General features: G+C 34.0%; 1 protein-coding gene across 2 annotated transcripts in view; it reads left to right on the top strand.

The window, feature by feature from the left end:
• Positions 1-20,504, top strand: part of LOC126965847 (5-hydroxytryptamine receptor 2A-like) — a 63,116-nt gene extending 42,612 nt beyond the window's left edge. Inside the window, exons 4-10 of one of the 2 annotated variants that reach the window (XM_050809609.1) lie at positions 1,983-2,104; positions 5,094-5,292; positions 8,099-8,227; positions 8,580-8,783; positions 11,385-11,554; positions 13,520-13,646; positions 17,934-20,504. In XM_050809609.1, the coding sequence (XP_050665566.1) occupies positions 1,983-2,104; positions 5,094-5,292; positions 8,099-8,227; positions 8,580-8,783; positions 11,385-11,554; positions 13,520-13,646; positions 17,934-18,123 (1,141 nt within the window). In that variant the 3' untranslated portion in view covers positions 18,124-20,504. Of the gene's footprint in view, positions 1-1,982; positions 2,105-5,093; positions 5,293-8,098; positions 8,228-8,579; positions 8,784-8,970; positions 8,995-11,384; positions 11,555-13,519; positions 13,647-17,933 lie in introns of those variants that run through there. The other variant, XM_050809610.1, reaches the window with a different exon arrangement.
• Positions 20,505-21,041: the final 537 nt, after the last annotated feature.

The following is a 21,041-nucleotide window of genomic DNA, read 5'->3' as shown; positions in this document are numbered from 1 at the left end:
CTTATTTTCAAGCTTCTCAGTTCTCGGCACTTCGAGGTTACCCTTAGTTCTGAAATTTAACTTGTGACGCTGGCTATTTTGAAAATTTTTTTTTATGTAGATATAAAAAAATATTTTAACAAAAAAACAACCGACTTCAAAAACACTTTTCCAAAACAATGGATATAATATGCACTAAAAAGTATAAAAATAATTGCGTATTTTTATACAATCTAATTAATTAATCTTATTCTAGTTACGATTAAAGTTTTTTTTTTTGGAAGGATATCCAAATATTGAGTTTTCTTCAGAACCAAGCTTTATTCATAAGAGTAAAATTGCTTTGTGCTTCATCAGCTATCTTGGAATCTTAGATCATTTATACGTCCAGATAGACTGTGAAAGTTGTGAAAACATCGAAAAAAAATCAGGTTGATAGTCAACCTCTATTTTGAGGAAAGCAAAAGCCCTAACACAAAGTGACATAAGAATCGCGAGTGTAAGACGTAACTTGTCACGTACACTAAACTAATATTCCCGGCCTGTTTTTAATAGTTGTCTAGCAGCAAGAGGCTCTACGTCTAAATTATCTAAGGGCGGAATAAATGAAAATTCTGACATTTATTAGGTTCATAAATGACACATATTTTTCCCGCAGATTGTGTTGCACTATTTCTTTGAAATTTCATACCTATCGACTTTTTTAATTAAATTCACTCGTTCCTTTTTTGTTTGTTTTATTTATTTAGAGCATTAGTAAGAAGACCATCAGCTCATACTTAAACACAATAAATGATTTATGGTGAGGTTTATGGCCAAAAAAAATTAGGACCTTTTGTGTAAATTATTTAAATACACTCCTTTTGATAGAAAAAAAATCAATCGAAAAATAGCTGAATACAACATTTTACTAGTAATTTATTTTTAGAAATGTAACCTTTCTAATGTCTTCAAAACCAGGCAGACACGAAAGGACAGCTAAAGAGATTTTATTATAAGATTACACATACTATGCGAAAAGACTTTTTCCACGCGAAGATTTAATTTTGTAGCCAAAATTATTTCTGTTCATATTTTATATGAGTTTTTAGAGTAATGGATAGATACACTTACTGAAACTATTCGTCGGATTTTAATGCAGTTTCTAAAATAGATAGAGTGATTTAAGAGGAAGGTTTTAATGTTTAATTCATTCAGATCGGGCTTTTCGTTTTGAAGTTATAACGGATATAAAACTCTTTAAGTAAGATAAATGTCACGGTTTGAACAGACTGTCCTACGTTTAGTCCTGAGATAATTATTACATATTGATAGACAGAAAAATTTAAGGAAATAAATATAATGATTGTAATAAAATTACGTCCACTTTTTGCTCTAAGTAATGATTTTCATTATAATAACACTAGAAATAAGGGATTGCTTGTAACTAATTTTAGTAGGTTTCATAAGATACATAATAGATTTAAGGGTAAATGTATACAGTTTTATAATAAAGTCTCAGCCACTGTTTAGGCATTATCTGTAAATAAATTAAAAAGTTTTATTGAAAAATGGCTCTGGCAAAAGAATTCGAAAGGAATCAATTTTGAGAAAATAAATGTCATTTATGCCTGTTAGACTGTGACAGTGGTGTTGAAACGACGAAGAAAATAGCGGCGAACTGTTAACCTCTATTTTCAGCAGGCACGCAAACTAAAACAAAGTGACATACGTATCGCGAGTGTTATACGTAGCTTGTCATTCACACTAAAGAAATAAGCCTGGCCTGTTTTCATGCGGTGCCTAAAAACACGAGGCTCTATCCGGACGTATAAATTACCTAAGGCTTAGTCTATATACAAATAATAGTTTTAAATTGGAAACCTTAAATATTAAGTATATTTCTCAAAACTAGTTTTGCTCCTTTGTAGCGTCCAAGCGGATGATGTCGCGGGCATCACCTAGTTAATATTATATCTAAATTTGTATCAATTTGTATGAAGCAGTGTGTTAATTATTTTCAGATACTTGGGTATAAGAAACCCTTTGAAAAGCCGCCATCATTCCACAAAGAGAGTAGTTGTGATCAAGATCGCTCTGGTGTGGCTTCTCAGTATGGTAGTCTCTAGTTCTATTACTGTATTGGGTAAGAATTATAAATTATTTGTTACTTTTAGAATGCTTTGATTACTTCATTTATTCTTCACAAATAAAAATTGGAAATTTGAGAGTTTAACATAGCAAACAAAGTTTATCAACGATACGTCATTCGAACGGTTGGCTGAGTTGGAAGAAGCGCCCGCAGGGAACGCGAGAGGTCGCGAGGGTTCGAATCCCGATCAAATTTTAATTTGTTTTCAAATTTTATTATTTAATAATCCCAGAAGTGAGGGTTATTACTTTAAAAAACATAAAAAAATACTTCATCGATACATTGGTTTCCTTTGGAAATTAATATTTTTTATTATATTATAAACAATTTAATTGTTATGTGCTTTCTAGAATTTTTTTAAATACTAAATTATAATACTCATATTATATTTGATAAAAAATTTAATACAACTAACTGCTGTTGTGTATAATGTTCCGCATGAAAGCCTTTATAGCCACATAAAACGTTACAGCATCGTAAGAATTTCCTGCATCTCAAGCATATGTTTTAATTCCGATACGCAAGTGATGGATTCATATCCAATTTTTTTTTTGAAAGACCACTGTGCTTACGTGTGCTCTTTTGGTAGCCACAGTAATAATTTCAGCGATTTAGAATGTTTTTTTGATGCTACCCATGTCACATCGAATTGGGTACAATACTCAAGGCATATAATTCCTTTGTTTGGTTTTACCTTGAGATGTGTTCCTTTATAATGTAGAGCAAAGCCTCTTTTGCAAGCACCACAAAGCAAGTGATCCCGTAGCTATTTAAATAACAAGGCTAATAAGACTGATAAGAAATGCGATGGTGCTGAGAATTTTGAGTTCCATCATTAATACATTGTTATTAGAGATAGATATATTATTATATAGAATTCCAATCACTGTTCAAAATGTTTTCAAATCAACATCTGAGATAACAATTCTGTGTATTTCACTCGGAAATGTATGAGTCTCTTTTGATTATAGTCATGGTCATTGCGACGATGCTTACCATTAAAGACTTACCTTCAACTCATAATGGTGCTGTTTTATTTATTAATAATTGATGTAATCAGCAGATCAATAACAAATTGAAAATTTTTGTGTAATAGCTTTGGTAAAACTAAAAGCCATCAGTTTTACCAGTGGCAGGCTCCTTTGCACCGGACGCCGGCTAGATCATGGGTACCATAACGGCACCTATAACTGCCGTGAAGCAGTAATGTGTAAGCATTACTGTGTTTCGGTATGAAGTGCGCCGTTGCTAGTGAAATTACTGGGCAAATGGGACTTGACACCTTATGTCTCAAGGTGACGAGCGCAGTTGTAGTGCCACTCAGAATATTTGGGTTTTTCAATAATCCTGAGTGGCACTTCATTGAAATGGGCAGGGCGTATCAATTACCATCAGCTGAACGTCCTGCTTCTCCGTCCCTTATTTTCATAAAAAAGATAAAGGTATAGAATGTGAAGTCATTGACCCAATTAATCCTTTGACATAATAAATGCAACCGTGTGAAATTGTTTAGAAACTCGATACTCGTAATGAGTTACGTAAGTAAAAACACTTCAAAGAATATTCTTTTAATCAGATGAGGGCTAAGAGACGACATAGAGCCTTTGCTTCGTGTATTCTTAATTTTTATTTGTTTGTTTAGTCTCCGGGTAGACTGTAGCGAAATAGTTTTATTAGGATTTTGCGATAAAAGCTACATTCTGTAAAAGGTCAAGAAGTAAGATTGATCCAATTCAATCATGACGTAGAGAGTGATGGTCCTCATACTGTCTCGTCACTCGTCGGAGCCGGCCCGAAGAACCATGTGCAACATAAGACTGTATTTTTGTGGGTTTGAAGAGTCGCCGTCCGGATGTTCAGATAACACCCAATTTTCTTAGTAGAATATTCGAGCATTCTCAAGATTGAACTGGATAAAGTAATAATTTCAAGGAAATGTTGTCAATATCAAGTTCAACAAAGAATAATAATGTTTTTCCCATCTCCAAGTATTTACAATAATATTATTGGAGGAAGAAAACAATAAATGAGTTGAAACTACTAGCGTACAGGTGAACCAAAGAGAGTAGAACATCTGTACCGGAGATACACCAAAATAGAAAAGGTATGGCTGTTCTTACTGTAACCGATTTTGTTTGATAAGTTGTAAACAGTCATTAGTCGCTTGGCATTAGCTCATTAGTATTTTGAATACCAAAACACAAGTTAACGTGCGTTAACTTGTGTTTTGGTATTCAACACTGACGAAACAAAATGACAGCTCGTCGATACGTTAATTCTAACCGCCTTATTCATAATAAAATGCTTATCGAAGGTATAAACCTATATTAGTTAGAACGTGTTTTAAGCCTATCGAACGTTCAATAAAATTCCTTATTCATAATTTATTTATTGAAAAGTAATAGTTTGATAAACCTCAGACAACTAATACGTCTCTATAGTAATGTTGCCATGTTGCCATTTCATACAAAAATGCATGCTTTTAACTGATTTCACGAGGATATGGAAACAGATATATTTTCAATGTCAATAGATTGACAGTTGTCTAAAGTCGATGTAGAAATAAGTTCAAACTTCAAAAATCAATGTTTTGAGCAGTGAGCCTAGTCTGTTTTGATGTGTCTACCGTGTCTGTAGGTTGGTAATGTGATTACATTGTTATTAGATTCTAATAACAGCTATGAACTGACTGACTTCGAAAAAGAAACGTAAAATACAAAACAGCTCATCGATGTCGGCCACGTTTTCTGCTATAGAGGTCTTAAAGTAGGGTTATAGAAGGGTCCTAGCTACTATTAATCACGTCAGCTTTATCGAAGAGATAATGAGCGATTTAGCTCTACTATGATTTTGAATACCATTTTATCTTACCTATCTATTAGCGATGTTCAAAACCTCCGATAAGGCATTATGAATAATACCATATGTCTATGCGTTCAATGTGGTTTTAGTTATAAGCATTAGCATTTCGTAATTTTCTCAGGTCTCATAAACAAAGGGAACATCATGCCAACCCCCGAGCTGTGTGTCATAAACAACAGATTGTTTTGGATATTTGGTTCATTGGTGGCCTTTTATATTCCGATGTTGACGATGGTGGTGTCATTTGCTTTAACTGTTCAACTGCTCAAGCGACAAGCTATATTGGCTGCTACGCCTGTACCGGGAGGTACTCAGAGAAGGTAACGATATCAATACTAATTTTATAGAATATAAGTTTGGAGGTTTTTCACTTAATCAAAGATATAGACATATTTTTATTTCACATCACACAAGTAATAACAAAATATTTCATTACATTTGCATATTAAAACTTCTAAAATTTATTGGAAAATAAATAGAGGCATTATATTCATGTTAAACATGTAAATGTGCCTCTATATTTGATAACACTATTCAGACAAATACCAATATAATTCCTTGCAAACAAACATTGGAATCTGGTAATAAAAATCGGTCATAAAATCGAAGGTTAAATCATAATATCACATGGTTCATAAAATCACTAATATAATTTTTGTTTTCTCTTTGTGCTGTAAAAGCTTAAAGCGAAACTAATAGATTTATGGTTAATAATGGCGTTAATATCAGCGCAGAATCTGTGATAATAGAGGAACACATTCAAATTTACTATCGCATTAAAATACGCGAAAACTATAAAGTTTGAATATGATAAAGACAAATATTGCAAATACAGGACTTAACAAATAGGATAGAACCAGCAAATTGATGATATTGAGGTATAGTGCCGGAGATGTATGCCAAGTCAATACTTTCGGAGCTTGTTTTATTTTGAATAAAGACACGACTGGCCACAATTTGCGATCGATATTTCTTAAGCTATTTATTTCCTTTATAAAATGAGGAAGAAAACAAAATTTTGGAAACGTTATTCTGAAGGTAAAAAGAACACGTGGCGATACTCCACGATGACCTACATAAAGGCGAAGAACCTTCCCGAGTTTTTACTGATGGAATCGATGGCGGGCGTGGATTCATGCCTGCACTGCAGTCATGATAGATATGTTGAAGAAGTTGAAGAATTTGTTGTTTTTTATAAATAAGTCTGATTTAAGTTTATTTGATTGTTTTTAAAAACGACACAATTAAATACAATACTTTTTTAAAGTAATTAAAACGCACGAAGTTGTTGCAAAATTTTGTGTTTATTATTAAACTAGGTAAGCTACACCACAAATTACTAATTAATGAGATAAATTAAAGTGTTATAAGAAGCGTCACGTAAAGCAACTATTGCATCGTTGCAGAAGGATAAGGTTATCCGAATCGGGTGCAACAAAAAACACTCATACACATGACATTATGATCGAATAATGCCATAAACACTAAAAATATCTATTTTATGATTTTTTCATGTCTATTATAAAAGTAAACAAAAGGTAAGTCGGATAAATCAGCAGAATTTACTAATTATTGATAAAGATCAACTTTGATACTTGGGTCTTCAATAAACTTCATGGTTGTTGAGTTTGCAATACCCCAAGTTTCAAGGAGTCTAAACAAATCAATCTTTAACACCTAATGTTCGCAAGAGCAACACTCCGGGCTTAACCCATTCCAAAAGCTAATCCTAATCTAAGCCTTCAATAAAAAAGCTGCGCATGAAGCAGTAGCGCCACATAGAGAAAATTTACGCATAAATGGATTCTAAACTTCAAGTTGTGTTTGCTCACATTGCCATATGGCAACTGCATGAGGCCACCGTGTAGTACGCTGTTATGAAGTTAGCGCACAAGACATTTAGTGCACAAACTTATCTTTTTGGAAGACCAGTTCTTCAACCACTTGAGATATACGTCGGTTCAATACAAAACAGTGATCTATAAGACACTATTTAAGTGACTACACAATGCATCGCATTGATTGTAGTAAAACAAAGCCAGTCTGAATTTAAAATGTATTTAAGCCAGTTTATCTACCATAACCCTAATATTGATTTCGGAAAAGCGTTTAAACAAAAGAAAAAAATCATCAAATCAGAACAATACATTCCAAGTGATTATTTTTCCAAATTTGACTTAAACACCTAGCAATTTTATGAATGATCAAACCATCATTAATATATACTGATAATATATCTGATAAATCGTTAGTTGATTCTTTAGAATTTGATAACGAAGATTCATGCAATAACAATATGTATTAAAATAATTGTGTCCGTATCGGTCCATTGGCAATGAGCCAAATCTTCTCGTGATATAACTGTTATTGAAACCATAATGAGTCTTCCATTTAGGGGTTCATTCAAAACTCGAGTGTTTTTTTCAGTTCATATTTTTTTCCTAATAAATAAACTATTAGATTTCAATTATTATAGTAAAGTCATATAAATTTGCCCGTATAATTACTGATTTATTAAAATGGATGCGGTAAATGGAAGTCGAATAGCGAATGGATATGAGAGAGATAGAGTAAATTGGGTGATAAGTACGTGGCTTTTAAGGATTATCCTTCTCTAAAAAGGCAATGAAGCCAACATACATTATATCATATCTCTAGTTTCGATTAGGCATATGTATATTCTGGTATATTATTTCTAACAATGGTTGTTCTCAACCCATTTGAAAAAAAGTGGAGGTAATTAGAGTGTATTTTTTACGTTTGTTATCTCATAACTTAGCGATTTTTATTTGGCACCAACTCACGATAAATTAATTTACTCAATTAAGATCTAATGGGCCTGATTTATCAAAGTGTTTAGTGTAAGGTCCTCCTGTTTACGTGTACAGTTCATGTACGATTATGTTGGGACAGCTTGACGTCTGATTAGCTTTAGATATTATGATGCGAAACACGTATCCATTAGAGATTTGGGAACACGAAAGATGATAATTTATAATATGTTCTAATATTTAACGGTCAATACATGATCTTGCATATTAATTCATAAAACTCTTATTTCTTTTTTACTTTTCTGTTTTACATTGGGACTAATAATTTCGTACTTTAATGATATTTTCGCTGCAGGCAATGCGGCGCATTCGATAATAATTCAACATCGACAGTACGACGTCTGAATACCAGAAGCTCACCAGACCTCTCACCGGGGTCGACTGTTGGCAGACAAATGACATGGCGTGTAACATCAGTCACCAGGTAATGAGACCTCATCTCATTAGGGGCTATATTTCACCGGGACACTGCGCGACTGGTTGAGCCGCCATGGTGTCCGTAAGCTACCAAACTAGACACCAGAGTCATGACGCGTTCTCGCCACTTAATTTGTTGCGCAACCAAACGGACACCAGATGAGTAAAGGCCTTTAGAGCTGTATATATTTTGTTGGTAACGGTAGCTGGTTGCGTCACTATGGTGTCGCAGTGAATAATAGCCCTAAATCTCAACTTTTCGAAGTGCTGGAAAAATATATGACATTCATATATGTCATTTTGACGTAAATAATTTTTCTTTCTTTCTTTCATTAATATTGATCAGATATTTAATAAAGGTCACAACGTAACAAGATTGGCATGAGCGTGTCCCACCCACAACTAAGCTACATGAATGGATGTGGCAACGGCATGAATTCTGGTACAATGAAGAGCCACGACGTCGGAACTCAGACACCAGACAACATATCTGCAGAGACGAGAAGAGCCAAGATGAACCCTCTAAAGATAAGTCTTGCAGCGCCAAATGCATTAACTTTGAGGTGAGTGTTCGAGATAGATTGCGCATAACCAATATCCGAATTATATATATTTACATGTATAAACGATAGCTTATAACTTATATAAAAAAACATTTTTACGAACCACTTGAATAGAATATATTATATTCAATTATTTCACTATAATCACGACTATATACATGTAATACTAAATTATTTATAACAATAGGGCAGTCGGATGACCAGCAGCCAGCACGTCCGATACCTTGGACTGCCCCAAACAAGAACTGGCCAATAGCTGAGGCTTGACAGCAATTCGTAACTGATACGAGTACCCTACTACCAATCATAATAATACGAAACTACCAACTTCATAATAAAGTGACATCACTAAGATTTTGCATGTGATTATATAATATTACAATTACTAAAAATATACTGAATACTAAAACAATATAATGTTAACAGGTTACAAATTATCCTATTAATATTAATTATCATTACTAAATGTTGGTACTAATTGGAACTTCAAATTACCATAACACTTATGTTTTATCATAAAGTGTTAACGTGAAGTTTCATTTAACAATAGTTAACGTTGGTGATTCTCGTGAAAGTTCAAACTGAGCTATCGTTTAACAGTGAGTCACTTGTTCTCTTAGAAGTAAGATTAATTTTAAGCTTACGACTACTGCAAATCTCACACTCAGACACTCCTGATATATTTTTTATTATTTTGTTTCCAGATCTGACGGCAATCCAATATTTTTACGTTGACCTTTAGCCTGACCAGAATAAAAAAAAATGACATAATATACAATATAAGAACTCGAACTCAACAATAAGTTGTATTGATGCTGTGTTTAATACAAAATAAATAAAATTAAGTATAATTAAGGCAACTCTAGACATTGGTATGAGTCAAATACAAATAATCTTGCATGAACAATTAGGTGTAAAAAAGTTGTTTTCCCGATTTACTCTGTGAAGAGCAAAAAACGGCTCGCGTTACTTGGTGCGTCAGAACTCTCGAAAGATTCCACGCAGGATCCTCAAATGCTGTATACAACATCGTATCAGGTGACGAATCCTGGATATACGCGTACGAACCCGAAACAAAAAACCAGTCACGAGTTTGGGTGTTCGAAAATGAGTTAAAGCCAACAAAAATTGTTCGTTCACAGAGTGCTGCAAAAAAATGGTGGCCACGTTTGTCTCCAAAACCGGCCATGTTGCGACTATTCCTCTTGAGGGCCAAATAACGGTTAATGCAGAATGTTATGCTAGCATTTGTTTGCCACAAGTCGTTTCTGTTTCTGTTTTCACAACTCCGTAAAGATAACTGCAACCGCCGCATCATCCTCCATCACGACAATGCCAGTTCTCACACCGCGCATAGAACAAAAGAGTTTTTAGAGCAAGAAAACATAGAATTATTAGACCATACGCCGTACAGCCCTGACCTAAGCCCTAATGATTTCTATACTTTCCCTAAAATAAAGAACAAATTGCGTGGTCAGAGTTTTTCATCACCTGAAGAAGCTGTGGACGCCTATAAAACGGCCATTTTAGAGACCCCAACTTCCGAATGGAATGGTTGCTTCAATGATTGGTTCCATCGTATGGAAAAATGTGTCAAATTTCGCGGAGAATACTTTGAAAAGCAATAAATACATTTTTAAATAGTAATGTTGTGTCACTTTCTTGATTCCCGAAATTTTCAGTGCCGCCCTCGTAAGTAAGTTGCTCAAAATATTTATCATCAAAAGTTCAAGAAATGTTGAAAAACTAAATATGCAATTGTTGGTTTCTTATAAATCCAGGGCATGACTCCTTTCATGACTTTTCTCAAGTCTCGTAGTTTCCGACTTGGCCATCACCGCCTTTCTCAAAAACCACCCTGTATACCAATGGGGACCCAAGAACTCATAATGCCGTTAGTTAGATAGATAACTTACTCCTTTTCTACTGTTAAGCAGTACGAGTACGTAAGCAGTAATTTACAAGCACGATTTGTATTGCGGTTTGAAAGGCGCCACAGCTATATTCCGACAACTTCGTGCGCGACCGTCTCACGGGGTGACAGACGGTGTCGGGGTCGGGGTAAAGATGTCAGCGGGTAGCGGGTGGTGGTGCGGGGAAGGGCAACTCGTGAGACTGCCGTAATCCACCAACGACTGTCACCTCGTGGGACAGTCGCGCACGATATTGTCCGACTATTTATCTTTTGTCTAAAAGTGCTGAGCGCAATTACGAACCCGCTCAAACTTTCGAGTTATTCTAGAATCCACAACGAATTGTAATGAGCAAGGCGTATCATTCATCACAAAAAAAAATTATGATACCCATTCAGAGAGTCTCGAGAGATTTTTTTAAGGTTTTCATTTTAGAAAATAAAATTTTGTAAATTCAAAAATAACGATTTACATTTCAGAGTTGTGTAAATTGCCAAGCTTATATTTTTAAGTTACAAACAGTATTTTCTATGATAAAAGCATATTTTAACTGTAGATACGTTATGTATTCGTACATATATAGGGCCTTGCTGCTAGGCAACGGATAAAAACAGGCCAGGCTTTAAATTTTAAAAAGGTTTAACTTAAATATTTTCAAGTTAATACAATATTTTTTCATATTAAACAGGTTTCTTAAGAATCGCAAGAAAGGAAGATCTTTATCTGCGAACGCGGTTGCTAACGAACAGAAAGCCACCAAAGTTCTAGGACTTGTCTTCTTCACCTTCGTGCTGTGCTGGGCGCCATTTTTTCTACTCAATATATTGTTTGCTTCATGCCCGGCCTGTATTGTACCAGGTATGCATTACTTATTATTAAATAAAATATTAACAACAGTCGTAGGGCCGATTTCACCAACGTTGTATAAATCTTATTACTGGAATAAGTTGGTAGTAACTCGCGAGTAAAACCATTTTACGTTTCATCAATATTTAATCTAGGTATTAAACCTCTATACTAGAATTAATGTATCTGTCACGCACGCTGTACGCACAGAGAACATCATAATGTACAGAGGCACAGGCTCACTGTTAATTCAAATGTCAAGTTAACGTATTATCCGACCAAATAAAAGAACGTAGAACGTAGCACTATTGCGCAAGTATGCGTCAAACTTCCTTATTTTACTTGGGCTATTTTACTTTAATTGCTTCAACGTCATAGAGTAGCTATGCGGGTGTACGATATGTATTTCTATAAATTATTCTATATTATCTATAAATTGAAGTTAACCATCGAGAAAATCGACAGAGTAAAGTTGTACGGGGATAGCTAGTCTGGTGTAAATTCAGTGTTGTTGAAATCGAGCCTTAATGAAATTTCCTTTTGTAATTGTACTGGATCTTTATCCTCATCTTAACTTTTAAATTTGATATTATCCTCATCGTAACTATTAACTCAGATCTTATTATCATCGTAACTATTAACACAGATCTTATTATCATCGTAACTATTAACTCAGATCTTATTCTCATCGTAACTATTAACTCAGATCTTATTCTCATCGTAACTATTAACTCAGATCTTATTATCATCGTAACTATTAACTCAGATCTTATTCTCATCGTAACTATTAACTCAGATCTTATTCTCATCGTAACTATTAACTCAGATCTTATTATCATCGTAACTATTAACTCAGATCTTATTCTCATCGTAACTATTAACTCAGATCTTATTCTCATCGTAACTATTAACTCAGATCTTATTATCATCGTAACTATTAACTCAGATCTTATTCTCATCGTAACTATTAAGTCAGATCTTATTATCATCGTAACTATTAACTCAGATCTTATTATCATCGTAACTATTAACTCAGATCTTATTATCATCGTAACTATTAACTCAGATCTTATTATCATCGTAACTATTAACTCAGATCTTATTCTCATCGTAACTATTAACTCAGATCTTATTCTCATCGTAACTATTAACTCAGATCTTATTATCATCGTAACTATTAACTCAGATCTTATTATCATCGTAACTATTAACTCAGATCTTATTCTCATCGTAACTATTAAGTCAGATCTTATTATCATCGTAACTATTAACTCAGATCTTATTATCATCGTAACTATTAAGTCAGATCTTATTATCATCGTAACTATTAACTCAGATCTTATTATCATCGTAACTATTAAGTCAGATCTTATTATCATCGTAACTATTAACTCAGATCTTATTATCATCGTAACTATTAACTCAGATCTTATTCTCATCGTAACTATTAACTCAGATCTTATTATCATCGTAACTATTAACTCAGATCTTATTATCATCGTAACTATTAACTCAGATCTTATTATCATCGTAACTATTAACTCAGATCTTATTCTCATCGTAACTATTAACTCAGATCTTATTCTCATCGTAACTATTAACTCAGATCTTATTATCATCGTAACTATTAACTCAGATCTTATTATCATCGTAACTATTAACTCAGATCTTATTCTCATCGTAACTATTAACTCAGATCTTATTATCATCGTAACTATTAACTCAGATCTTATTCTCATCGTAACTATTAACTCAGATCTTATTCTCATCGTAACTATTAACTCAGATCTTATTATCATCGTAACTATTAACTCAGATCTTATTCTCATCGTAACTATTAACTCAGATCTTATTCTCATCGTAACTATTAACTCAGATCTTATTCTCATCGTAACTATTAAGTCAGATCTTATCCTCATCTTAACTTTTCACTTTGACCCTATTCTTATATTATCTTTTAATTGTATATTGTTTTAGAGCACGTAGTCGACGTTTGTTTGTGGCTGGGATATATGTCATCCACCATCAACCCAATCATTTATACTATCTTCAATAGAACATTTCGGGCAGCTTTCTTACGTCTGCTGAGATGTCGTTGTAGTCGGTAAGTTTATCAACAAATTTATCAAATTTATTATTACCTATTCGAAATTTAAGTCACAAGTAACTCTTATATGTGTAATTTAATTTAATAATTTGTAATGTTTTAAGGTGATAACTCTCACTTCAGGGATTAAATACACATGCAAAATTTGTAAACATAATTTATGAACGATGGGGGTCTCGAACCCGCAACCTCTCGCCTTCCGTGCGAACGCTCTTCCAACTCATCCAACCGTTCGAAGCCACAACCTGAGAGTTGAACAAAGCATACAAAATTTATCAAGGATACGTCACTCGAACGGTTGGCTTATTTGGAAGAGCGCTCGCACGGATCGTGAGAGGTCGCGAGTACGAGACCCCCATCGTTCATCAATTTTGTTTTAAATAATGCTGTGAGAGTTTCCTGCGCCGCTTTTTCTCTCACAGTGCACCATACGTTTTTAAATGTACCTAAATTAAAATTATGTAAATTTTGTAAATTAGGTAAATCATTGTAGTTAATGTTGGTTAGTTACATTTCAATGTTGATAAAGCAAGGAATTATATATTTCACCAATTCAAAATCTATCAAATGTAGTCAGAAAATTTGCGATAAGTATCATATAGCATAATCAGTAGCATTAAGTATTATTTAGAGACCACAATACATTTTCAAATTGACCTACATCAATTACATTAATTAGTTGACCGATAAAATTAGTGAATGTTCTAGTAGTATTACTTTTATGTTAAATTCAATTAGGTACTATAATTAATACCTTATGTAATTTGTTGAATTTTAGTGGTATCAAATTTGTTCAATATATAGCGGATGTTACGTCTTTTGGTATTATTTTTTATGTATAACCTTATTGATTTTTTTTATATTATATAGGTAGGTACATATAAAATATAGTGACACTCTTTATTACACAAATTATCTTGCCCCAAAATAAGTATAGCCTGTCCTGTTACAAGACAATGTTTAGATAATTTATACGTCTTGATAGAGCCTCTTGCTGTAATAAAATAAAATAAAAACACGCCAGGAGGCCTACGATTAACTTTTAATTAGCCATTCAATTTCGATGCAGTTCAGTCTCGGTACGTAAGCTGAATCGCTAAAATGCGTACCATGAAGTGCATATAACTGAATGAAGTTAGAATCGCTTATGGAAGAATGAACGAAAGAAATTTGTATGTTGTGCGCGGTGTGAGAAATGACGATGTACAGTGTATGTCGTTTCAAATGCTTAATTGTAAGTTAACACTATTTTTTTTAAAAGTTATTAATATTACGATTCACTTCCCGCTAAGAAAGTAGCAACTTTTTTTAAGCGCTGACTTTACACATAAGCTATCCAATTTAGGTTGAAATATTACCTCATGGTACGAATAAATGTACCAACATTTGCGATTCAACTTCAGACTTGATTTGACGTCAACCTAAACTCGATAGCTTAAATTACGTCATGCTATGGAATAGCAAAGCAGTTCATTTTAGGTCGTCAATTGAATCGCAATAACAGTTCATAGTAGGCCCTCTGCAGTTAAAGTTGCTCCAAACAAATATAATTTAAATTTAAGTGACTTGTCTGTTAAAAGTAAGATAACTTTTGAGATGTCACTTTGGTTGGCAGTTGCCTTAAGTAATTTAACTTCACAATATAAATGGTTTTTGGTACTCTTGAGAACTAGAGCCAAGTTAAAAAAGTGAGTTTCGTGGTAAGCCACGAATATAGAAATATTTTAAAAGAATTTCAGTAGATCGATAAATTTTATACTCTTTATTATACTTACGTTAGAATAGGTATCAGCAATCTGGTACATTTATTGACTGAGCGGTATGCGATACTAATACGCAGGATTATAAGCGCGATGGTTGATTATTTGTCAATTTCCTGGCATATCCTGACAATCGGAAAATCTTTTCATCAAGAATGGCACTTGTAAGACTTTCATCCTATGCGCTTTCCAAGAACCCTTATAAATATTTTTTTGTATGGAAGAGGGGGTACCACAAGGGTCTATTCTTGGACCATTCCTCTTCCTAATTTATATAAATGATCTACCTAACCTTGTAGAAAAAAAACACAAGGTGGTATTGTTTTCAGATGACACTTCACTTATATTCAAAGTGAAACGAAGCCAAGTTTTGTATGACGAAGTAAACAATGCTCTATCTGACATCGTGTACGGGTTTAGCGCCAATAACTTATTGTTAAATAATCATAAATCCAAATATATTAAATTCACCGCGCCAAATGTCAAAAATGTAGATGCGAATATTTTATTAAATGGAGAGGTGGTAAAACCAGTCGAATCTGCTATATTTCTTGGCATTACTCTTGATTCCAAATTGCAGTGGGGCCCCCATATTGAAGGATTGGCGAATAGGCTTACTTCTGCAGCATATGCGGTTAAGAAAATTAGACGGTTAACTGACATAGATACGGCGAGATTAGTATACTTTAGTTATTTTCATAGTATTATGTCCTATGGTATATTGTTATGGGGCAGTGCGGCCGATATTAATACTATATTTGTGCTGCAGAAGAGGGCTATTCGCGCGATTTATAACCTAGGTCCTAAAGAATCATTAAGAGAAAAATTTAAAGAAATAAACATTTTGACTGTTGCTTCTCAATACATTTTTGATAATGTTTTGTATGTTCATAAGCACATTGAGGAATTTTCTAGAAACTGTGATATTCATAATGTTAACACGAGGAACAAACATAAACTTGTTGTGCCTACTACTCGGTTGGGTCGAGTTAGTAAGTCTTTTGTTGGGCGATGTATATGCTTCTACAATATGATCCCAGAAAATGTACAAAACAAATGTGTTACGAAATTTAAAAGAATTGTTAAAAAACGTTTGTGTGGGAAAGGTTATTATAGCATAAACGATTTTCTTAATGACACCACGGACTGGGAATAAAGCGAACACCCTCAGGCTCTTTAACTAAAAATTTTTATTGTACGATATTACATTGTGATCCATATTTTATATTAAAAAAAAGCCCGCTGAGTTTCTTGCGCCCATTCTTCTCAGGTCTGAGGCAGTCTCTTTTGAATGGGTGGTAGATTTTGACGTTCAATAAGTGATTTTAAATCCTATTTTGAATAAAAATATTTGAATTTGAATTTGAATACAAGCCTACGGTTCACCTGATGCTAAGTGATCACCCCCGCCCACATTCTTTTGCAACACAAGAGGAATCACAGGAGCGTTGCCGGTCTTTAAGGAAGGTATACGCGTTTTTTTGAAGGTACCCTTGTCGTATCGTCCTGGAAACACCGCACAAGGAAGCTCATTCCATATTAAAAATAAAGAACCTTAAAATATTTTATTTAAAAGTCCTTCAATGCTAACAATTTGAAACAGAGAACTTGATCCGTCTATCAACGTTCATACATTAATACATTCACGTAATTTTCGCAAGGGGTGAAGGCTTTAGATAGATTGCACAGAATCCATTCATGCCACGCGATTTGTCCATTTAACTGAAGCAAGCCAGCTTGTTGAAATTCAAATTCAAATATTTTATCCATTAGAAAAGATACTCGTATGCTTCAAATTTGAGAAGAACAGGTAATAAACTCAGCGGGCTTCTTTCATTTAATTAAATTGCATTACAATCAAATTCTTTTATTAACGCGAGTGTTATAAATTTGAATAAAACGGATTAAAACGCGTGTATGTGTAAACTGGATTGGAACATTTGGAACATTTGGATCATTATGATCTGAATTTAGTGCGAGGTTAAATTCTTTTTTTAATGGCCTCCTTGATTTAAGCGTTTTAACGCTTTTGTTGAGTTTTTCGTGCTGACCGTACTTCGTAGAACTGTCATTCAAGCCAGGTCCCAAGTTAAGTTGACGGAGTTATACGTATTAAAATTGTATGATGATTGTAAAGCACAATGTAGAACGCACGGCACTCCATTAAAACTCTAGTGGCTTAGGGTTTGCTATTACTTTATATGGTACTAGCTAACCTAGTAACTTTGTGTTCCCATATAAATAAATGTTGGCCGATTCTCAGAGCTACCCGATGTGCACACAAAATCTCATACACATCGGTTAAGCCTTTTTGGAGGAGTTTGGCAACAAACACCGGGATACGAAAATTTTTATATAAGATTGTTTTGTTATTAAATCTTTTAAATAAATATATAAAATAAAAAACTCTAAATTTCATTGAACTGTTCCTTTCTACCCTGAAACGTAAAATTTTATATTTCTTGTAACCGTAATTATACCGTGCACATTAATATTTGATAAATATGTCTTCTATTTTCTGCAGGCGAGGTAAATGTACGCGCTACCACTCGGTCGGGTCGGCACGAGGAGCTTCACAGCTGTGCGCCAGGTCAGCTTTGCCCCTCGCCATCTCACTGCGCCCGTCCGGCATGCTAGCGGCGACGGCCACGCACGAAACTGCCGAAACCGAACTCATTGATACACCGCTACGAGATTTCAACAATCGATACTAGATTTTAAATGTTTTCTCAGTACCTGTAAATTTAAGATCATTGTAAACCAAAAATATAAATGTTGTACATAGCATTATTACTATTAAATTAACTAATTATCATATACAATGAGATGAAATTATATCAGTTATGTAATTACTCAAACATTTTAAAAATTTAGTAATAAGTTTTAAAATACAATTTTACAGTAAAGTGATCTCAGCACGTTCGAGAATTATTATTCCACGCCATCTGCATCAAACAATATTAAGCAAAGTGATTAAAACGACACTCCATCCTTTTTAAATTTGGATATGCTGTTATTTGAATAGTTTTTCACTGAACAGTTTGTCATTGCGAGGCTTCGTATTCAAAGTGCGGTCAAAACACGACTGTACGAAAACTCTGCCTAATAGACGTGTAGTCTGAGTTTTGCTTCTGAAAAATTTTAAGTGTGTTTGTGTCTTGTTTGTTATACGTCTATGATTCTTTTATAATATTTTATAATCCCCGCAGCTTGAGAAAGGGATAGGCAGCTTCAGACATCATAAGAACGTCATAAAAGTACGCAGACAGATAATGACAAGGCTGCCATCATTTTCCAAATAGAGAGAGTGGTGGGGGGTAAACAACGTTATTTAACTACCTACCCACTAAAAAAGAACTGGTTTATCAGATACCATTAGGTATAACGTACTGAACGCATTCATAAGGAAAAAATACAATTCGTTGAAATTTTTTATTTAAATCACAATTACTTTTATTTATAAATCACTATTACCACGTGCTTCGCGTACCCTGCCACCAGTAGTATTCCTTAATTGATACATTTTAAAGTATATTTTCCATAGTTTTAGGAAGGTTTGAGACAAATTTAAACTACTAACTAACTACATATTTACGATTTGTTAACTGTTCCACATAGTCCGAACTTCTTTTTGGTAATGAAAAAGAAGTGATATATTTATATTTGTGTGAATTACTTAAAATAAAGTATTTATATTTACTATATATGTTTATCAATGTATGTAATATAACTAGCGCGCGAAGTTGTGATTCTAGTAGTATGTACTATCCCCTTAAAGTCACTGTAGTAACGTATTGAAGTATCAATGTGGTTATAATTTTATTTGTAGTATATCGTGTGAAGTAGTAATGTGCAAGCATTATAGTGTGTCCGTTTGAAGGGCACCGTAGCTAGTGAATTTCGGGCTAATGAAACTAAAGGTCGGACCGCATTAGAGCGGCGAATCAATTCACGTTGCTCGACAGCACTTTTCGCTTACAACTGCAATTACTGGCATCTTGTGCCATTTCTATACCAGAAGGCCTAGCATCAAATTTAAATTAGCGATTCAATTCCGATGCAGTTCAGTTAAGCTACCTAAAGTGAATCGTTCGTACCATGAAGTGCCTATAACTTATAGAGATGACGATATACAGTCGTTGCATAAGTCTGTCTCTTTTACTCGAATCGTATGCGTTGCGTTTCGAAACCTATAATGATATTATATATATTTGAATTACAAATTAAAGGTTTGCTTAGCTGATTTGTAAAAATAAACAACATGATACACTTTCCGCTAAGAAAGTAGCAACGATCTAAAACAATTTGCGATTCAATTTCCAAATTGATTTGACGTCAACCTAAATTGTATAGCTGTAATGACATCGTGGTGTAAAATAGCAAAGCAGTTCATTTTAGGTCGTCAATTGAATCGAACAGTTAATTGTTGCAACGTTACAAGAGTAGCAATAGTGACGAGGATAAATCCTTCAAATCCAAAGTAATTATTTCTTTGTTGTGTGCAGAAAAATAACAAATTATGAAGAAATAGATTGCCAGGGTCACACTTTGAAGGCGAATATCAATATTTGTTTCCTCGCCTTCTTAAGGACTCTGCACGATTTCACACTTACTTCAGAATGTCGGAGACAAAATTCTTTAAACTTAACAATTACAAATACAATTACTTAACACTTACAAATACGCATACTAAAGCAAAGCACTGTTTTCTATGACGCACTGAGCAGCGGGTCGCGGCGCTGCACTTTAAAATATTCTCTCAGAAGTAACTCTGCCGCGACGCTCATCAACGCACAGTGCAGCACCGCTCCAGTGCGATATGCACCATACGAAATGATTGCAATAATATTTCGATGATTTGTACCGCTGTGTGCAGTACTGCGCAGCGCCGCTGTAATGGGTTCCGGCCTTTAACATCTTATGTATCAAAGTGATCAGCGCAATTGCAATCTCGCTCCTGAAGAATCCTGAGCGACACTGCATTGTGATGAGCAGGGTCATACATCTCGTCAAATTCTCATAAGAAAAGTATGTATAATTACTATTACATCGGAGGTTGTAAAATCTAGAGCTTTTAATTACATATAAATCTGTGTCAACATTTTAAGGTGTATTTATAGAAATAAATTTATTTTTGAATTACAATTTTTATTTTATTTCGATACCTTGTTAGAGAGGGTCATAAAACATTTTTAACGTTATTACTTTATCATTATATTTCAAATGGGTAAGGTAATGATCGTGAAATTAACGTTATTACTTTATCATTATATTTCAAATGGTGATGACCGAAAATGGTTATATTCCGACATTTAAATAAATCTACCGTTTGTAACAATATTTTCCTAGTGGCAACGTTAGTGTAGACGCCATCTTGATTATTCTCGCCGTATCAGTTGTTTTAAATCGCTAGTGTCAGCGTTTTCTCAGACGAAACCCCAACGATTTTATTTCTGAACGCTGGTAAGTTATTTGAATAAGTGTTTGATTTTATTATAGACCAGCTTTTACTCGCGACTTCGTCCACGTGGAATAGTTACTTTGGGCAGCATTTTCATTTTTAGGATATTTTGCAAATACTACACATTACAAACTGCTCTTTCCGCTGCTGGTGGCACTCTACTATGATTGA

Source organism: Leptidea sinapis, chromosome 9 (genome assembly GCF_905404315.1).
Source record: "Leptidea sinapis chromosome 9, ilLepSina1.1, whole genome shotgun sequence".
In the NCBI taxonomy this organism is placed as follows: domain Eukaryota; kingdom Metazoa; phylum Arthropoda; class Insecta; order Lepidoptera; family Pieridae; genus Leptidea; species Leptidea sinapis.
Note: the sequence above shows the minus strand (reverse complement) of the source record. Positions and strands in the feature narration are given on the sequence as shown.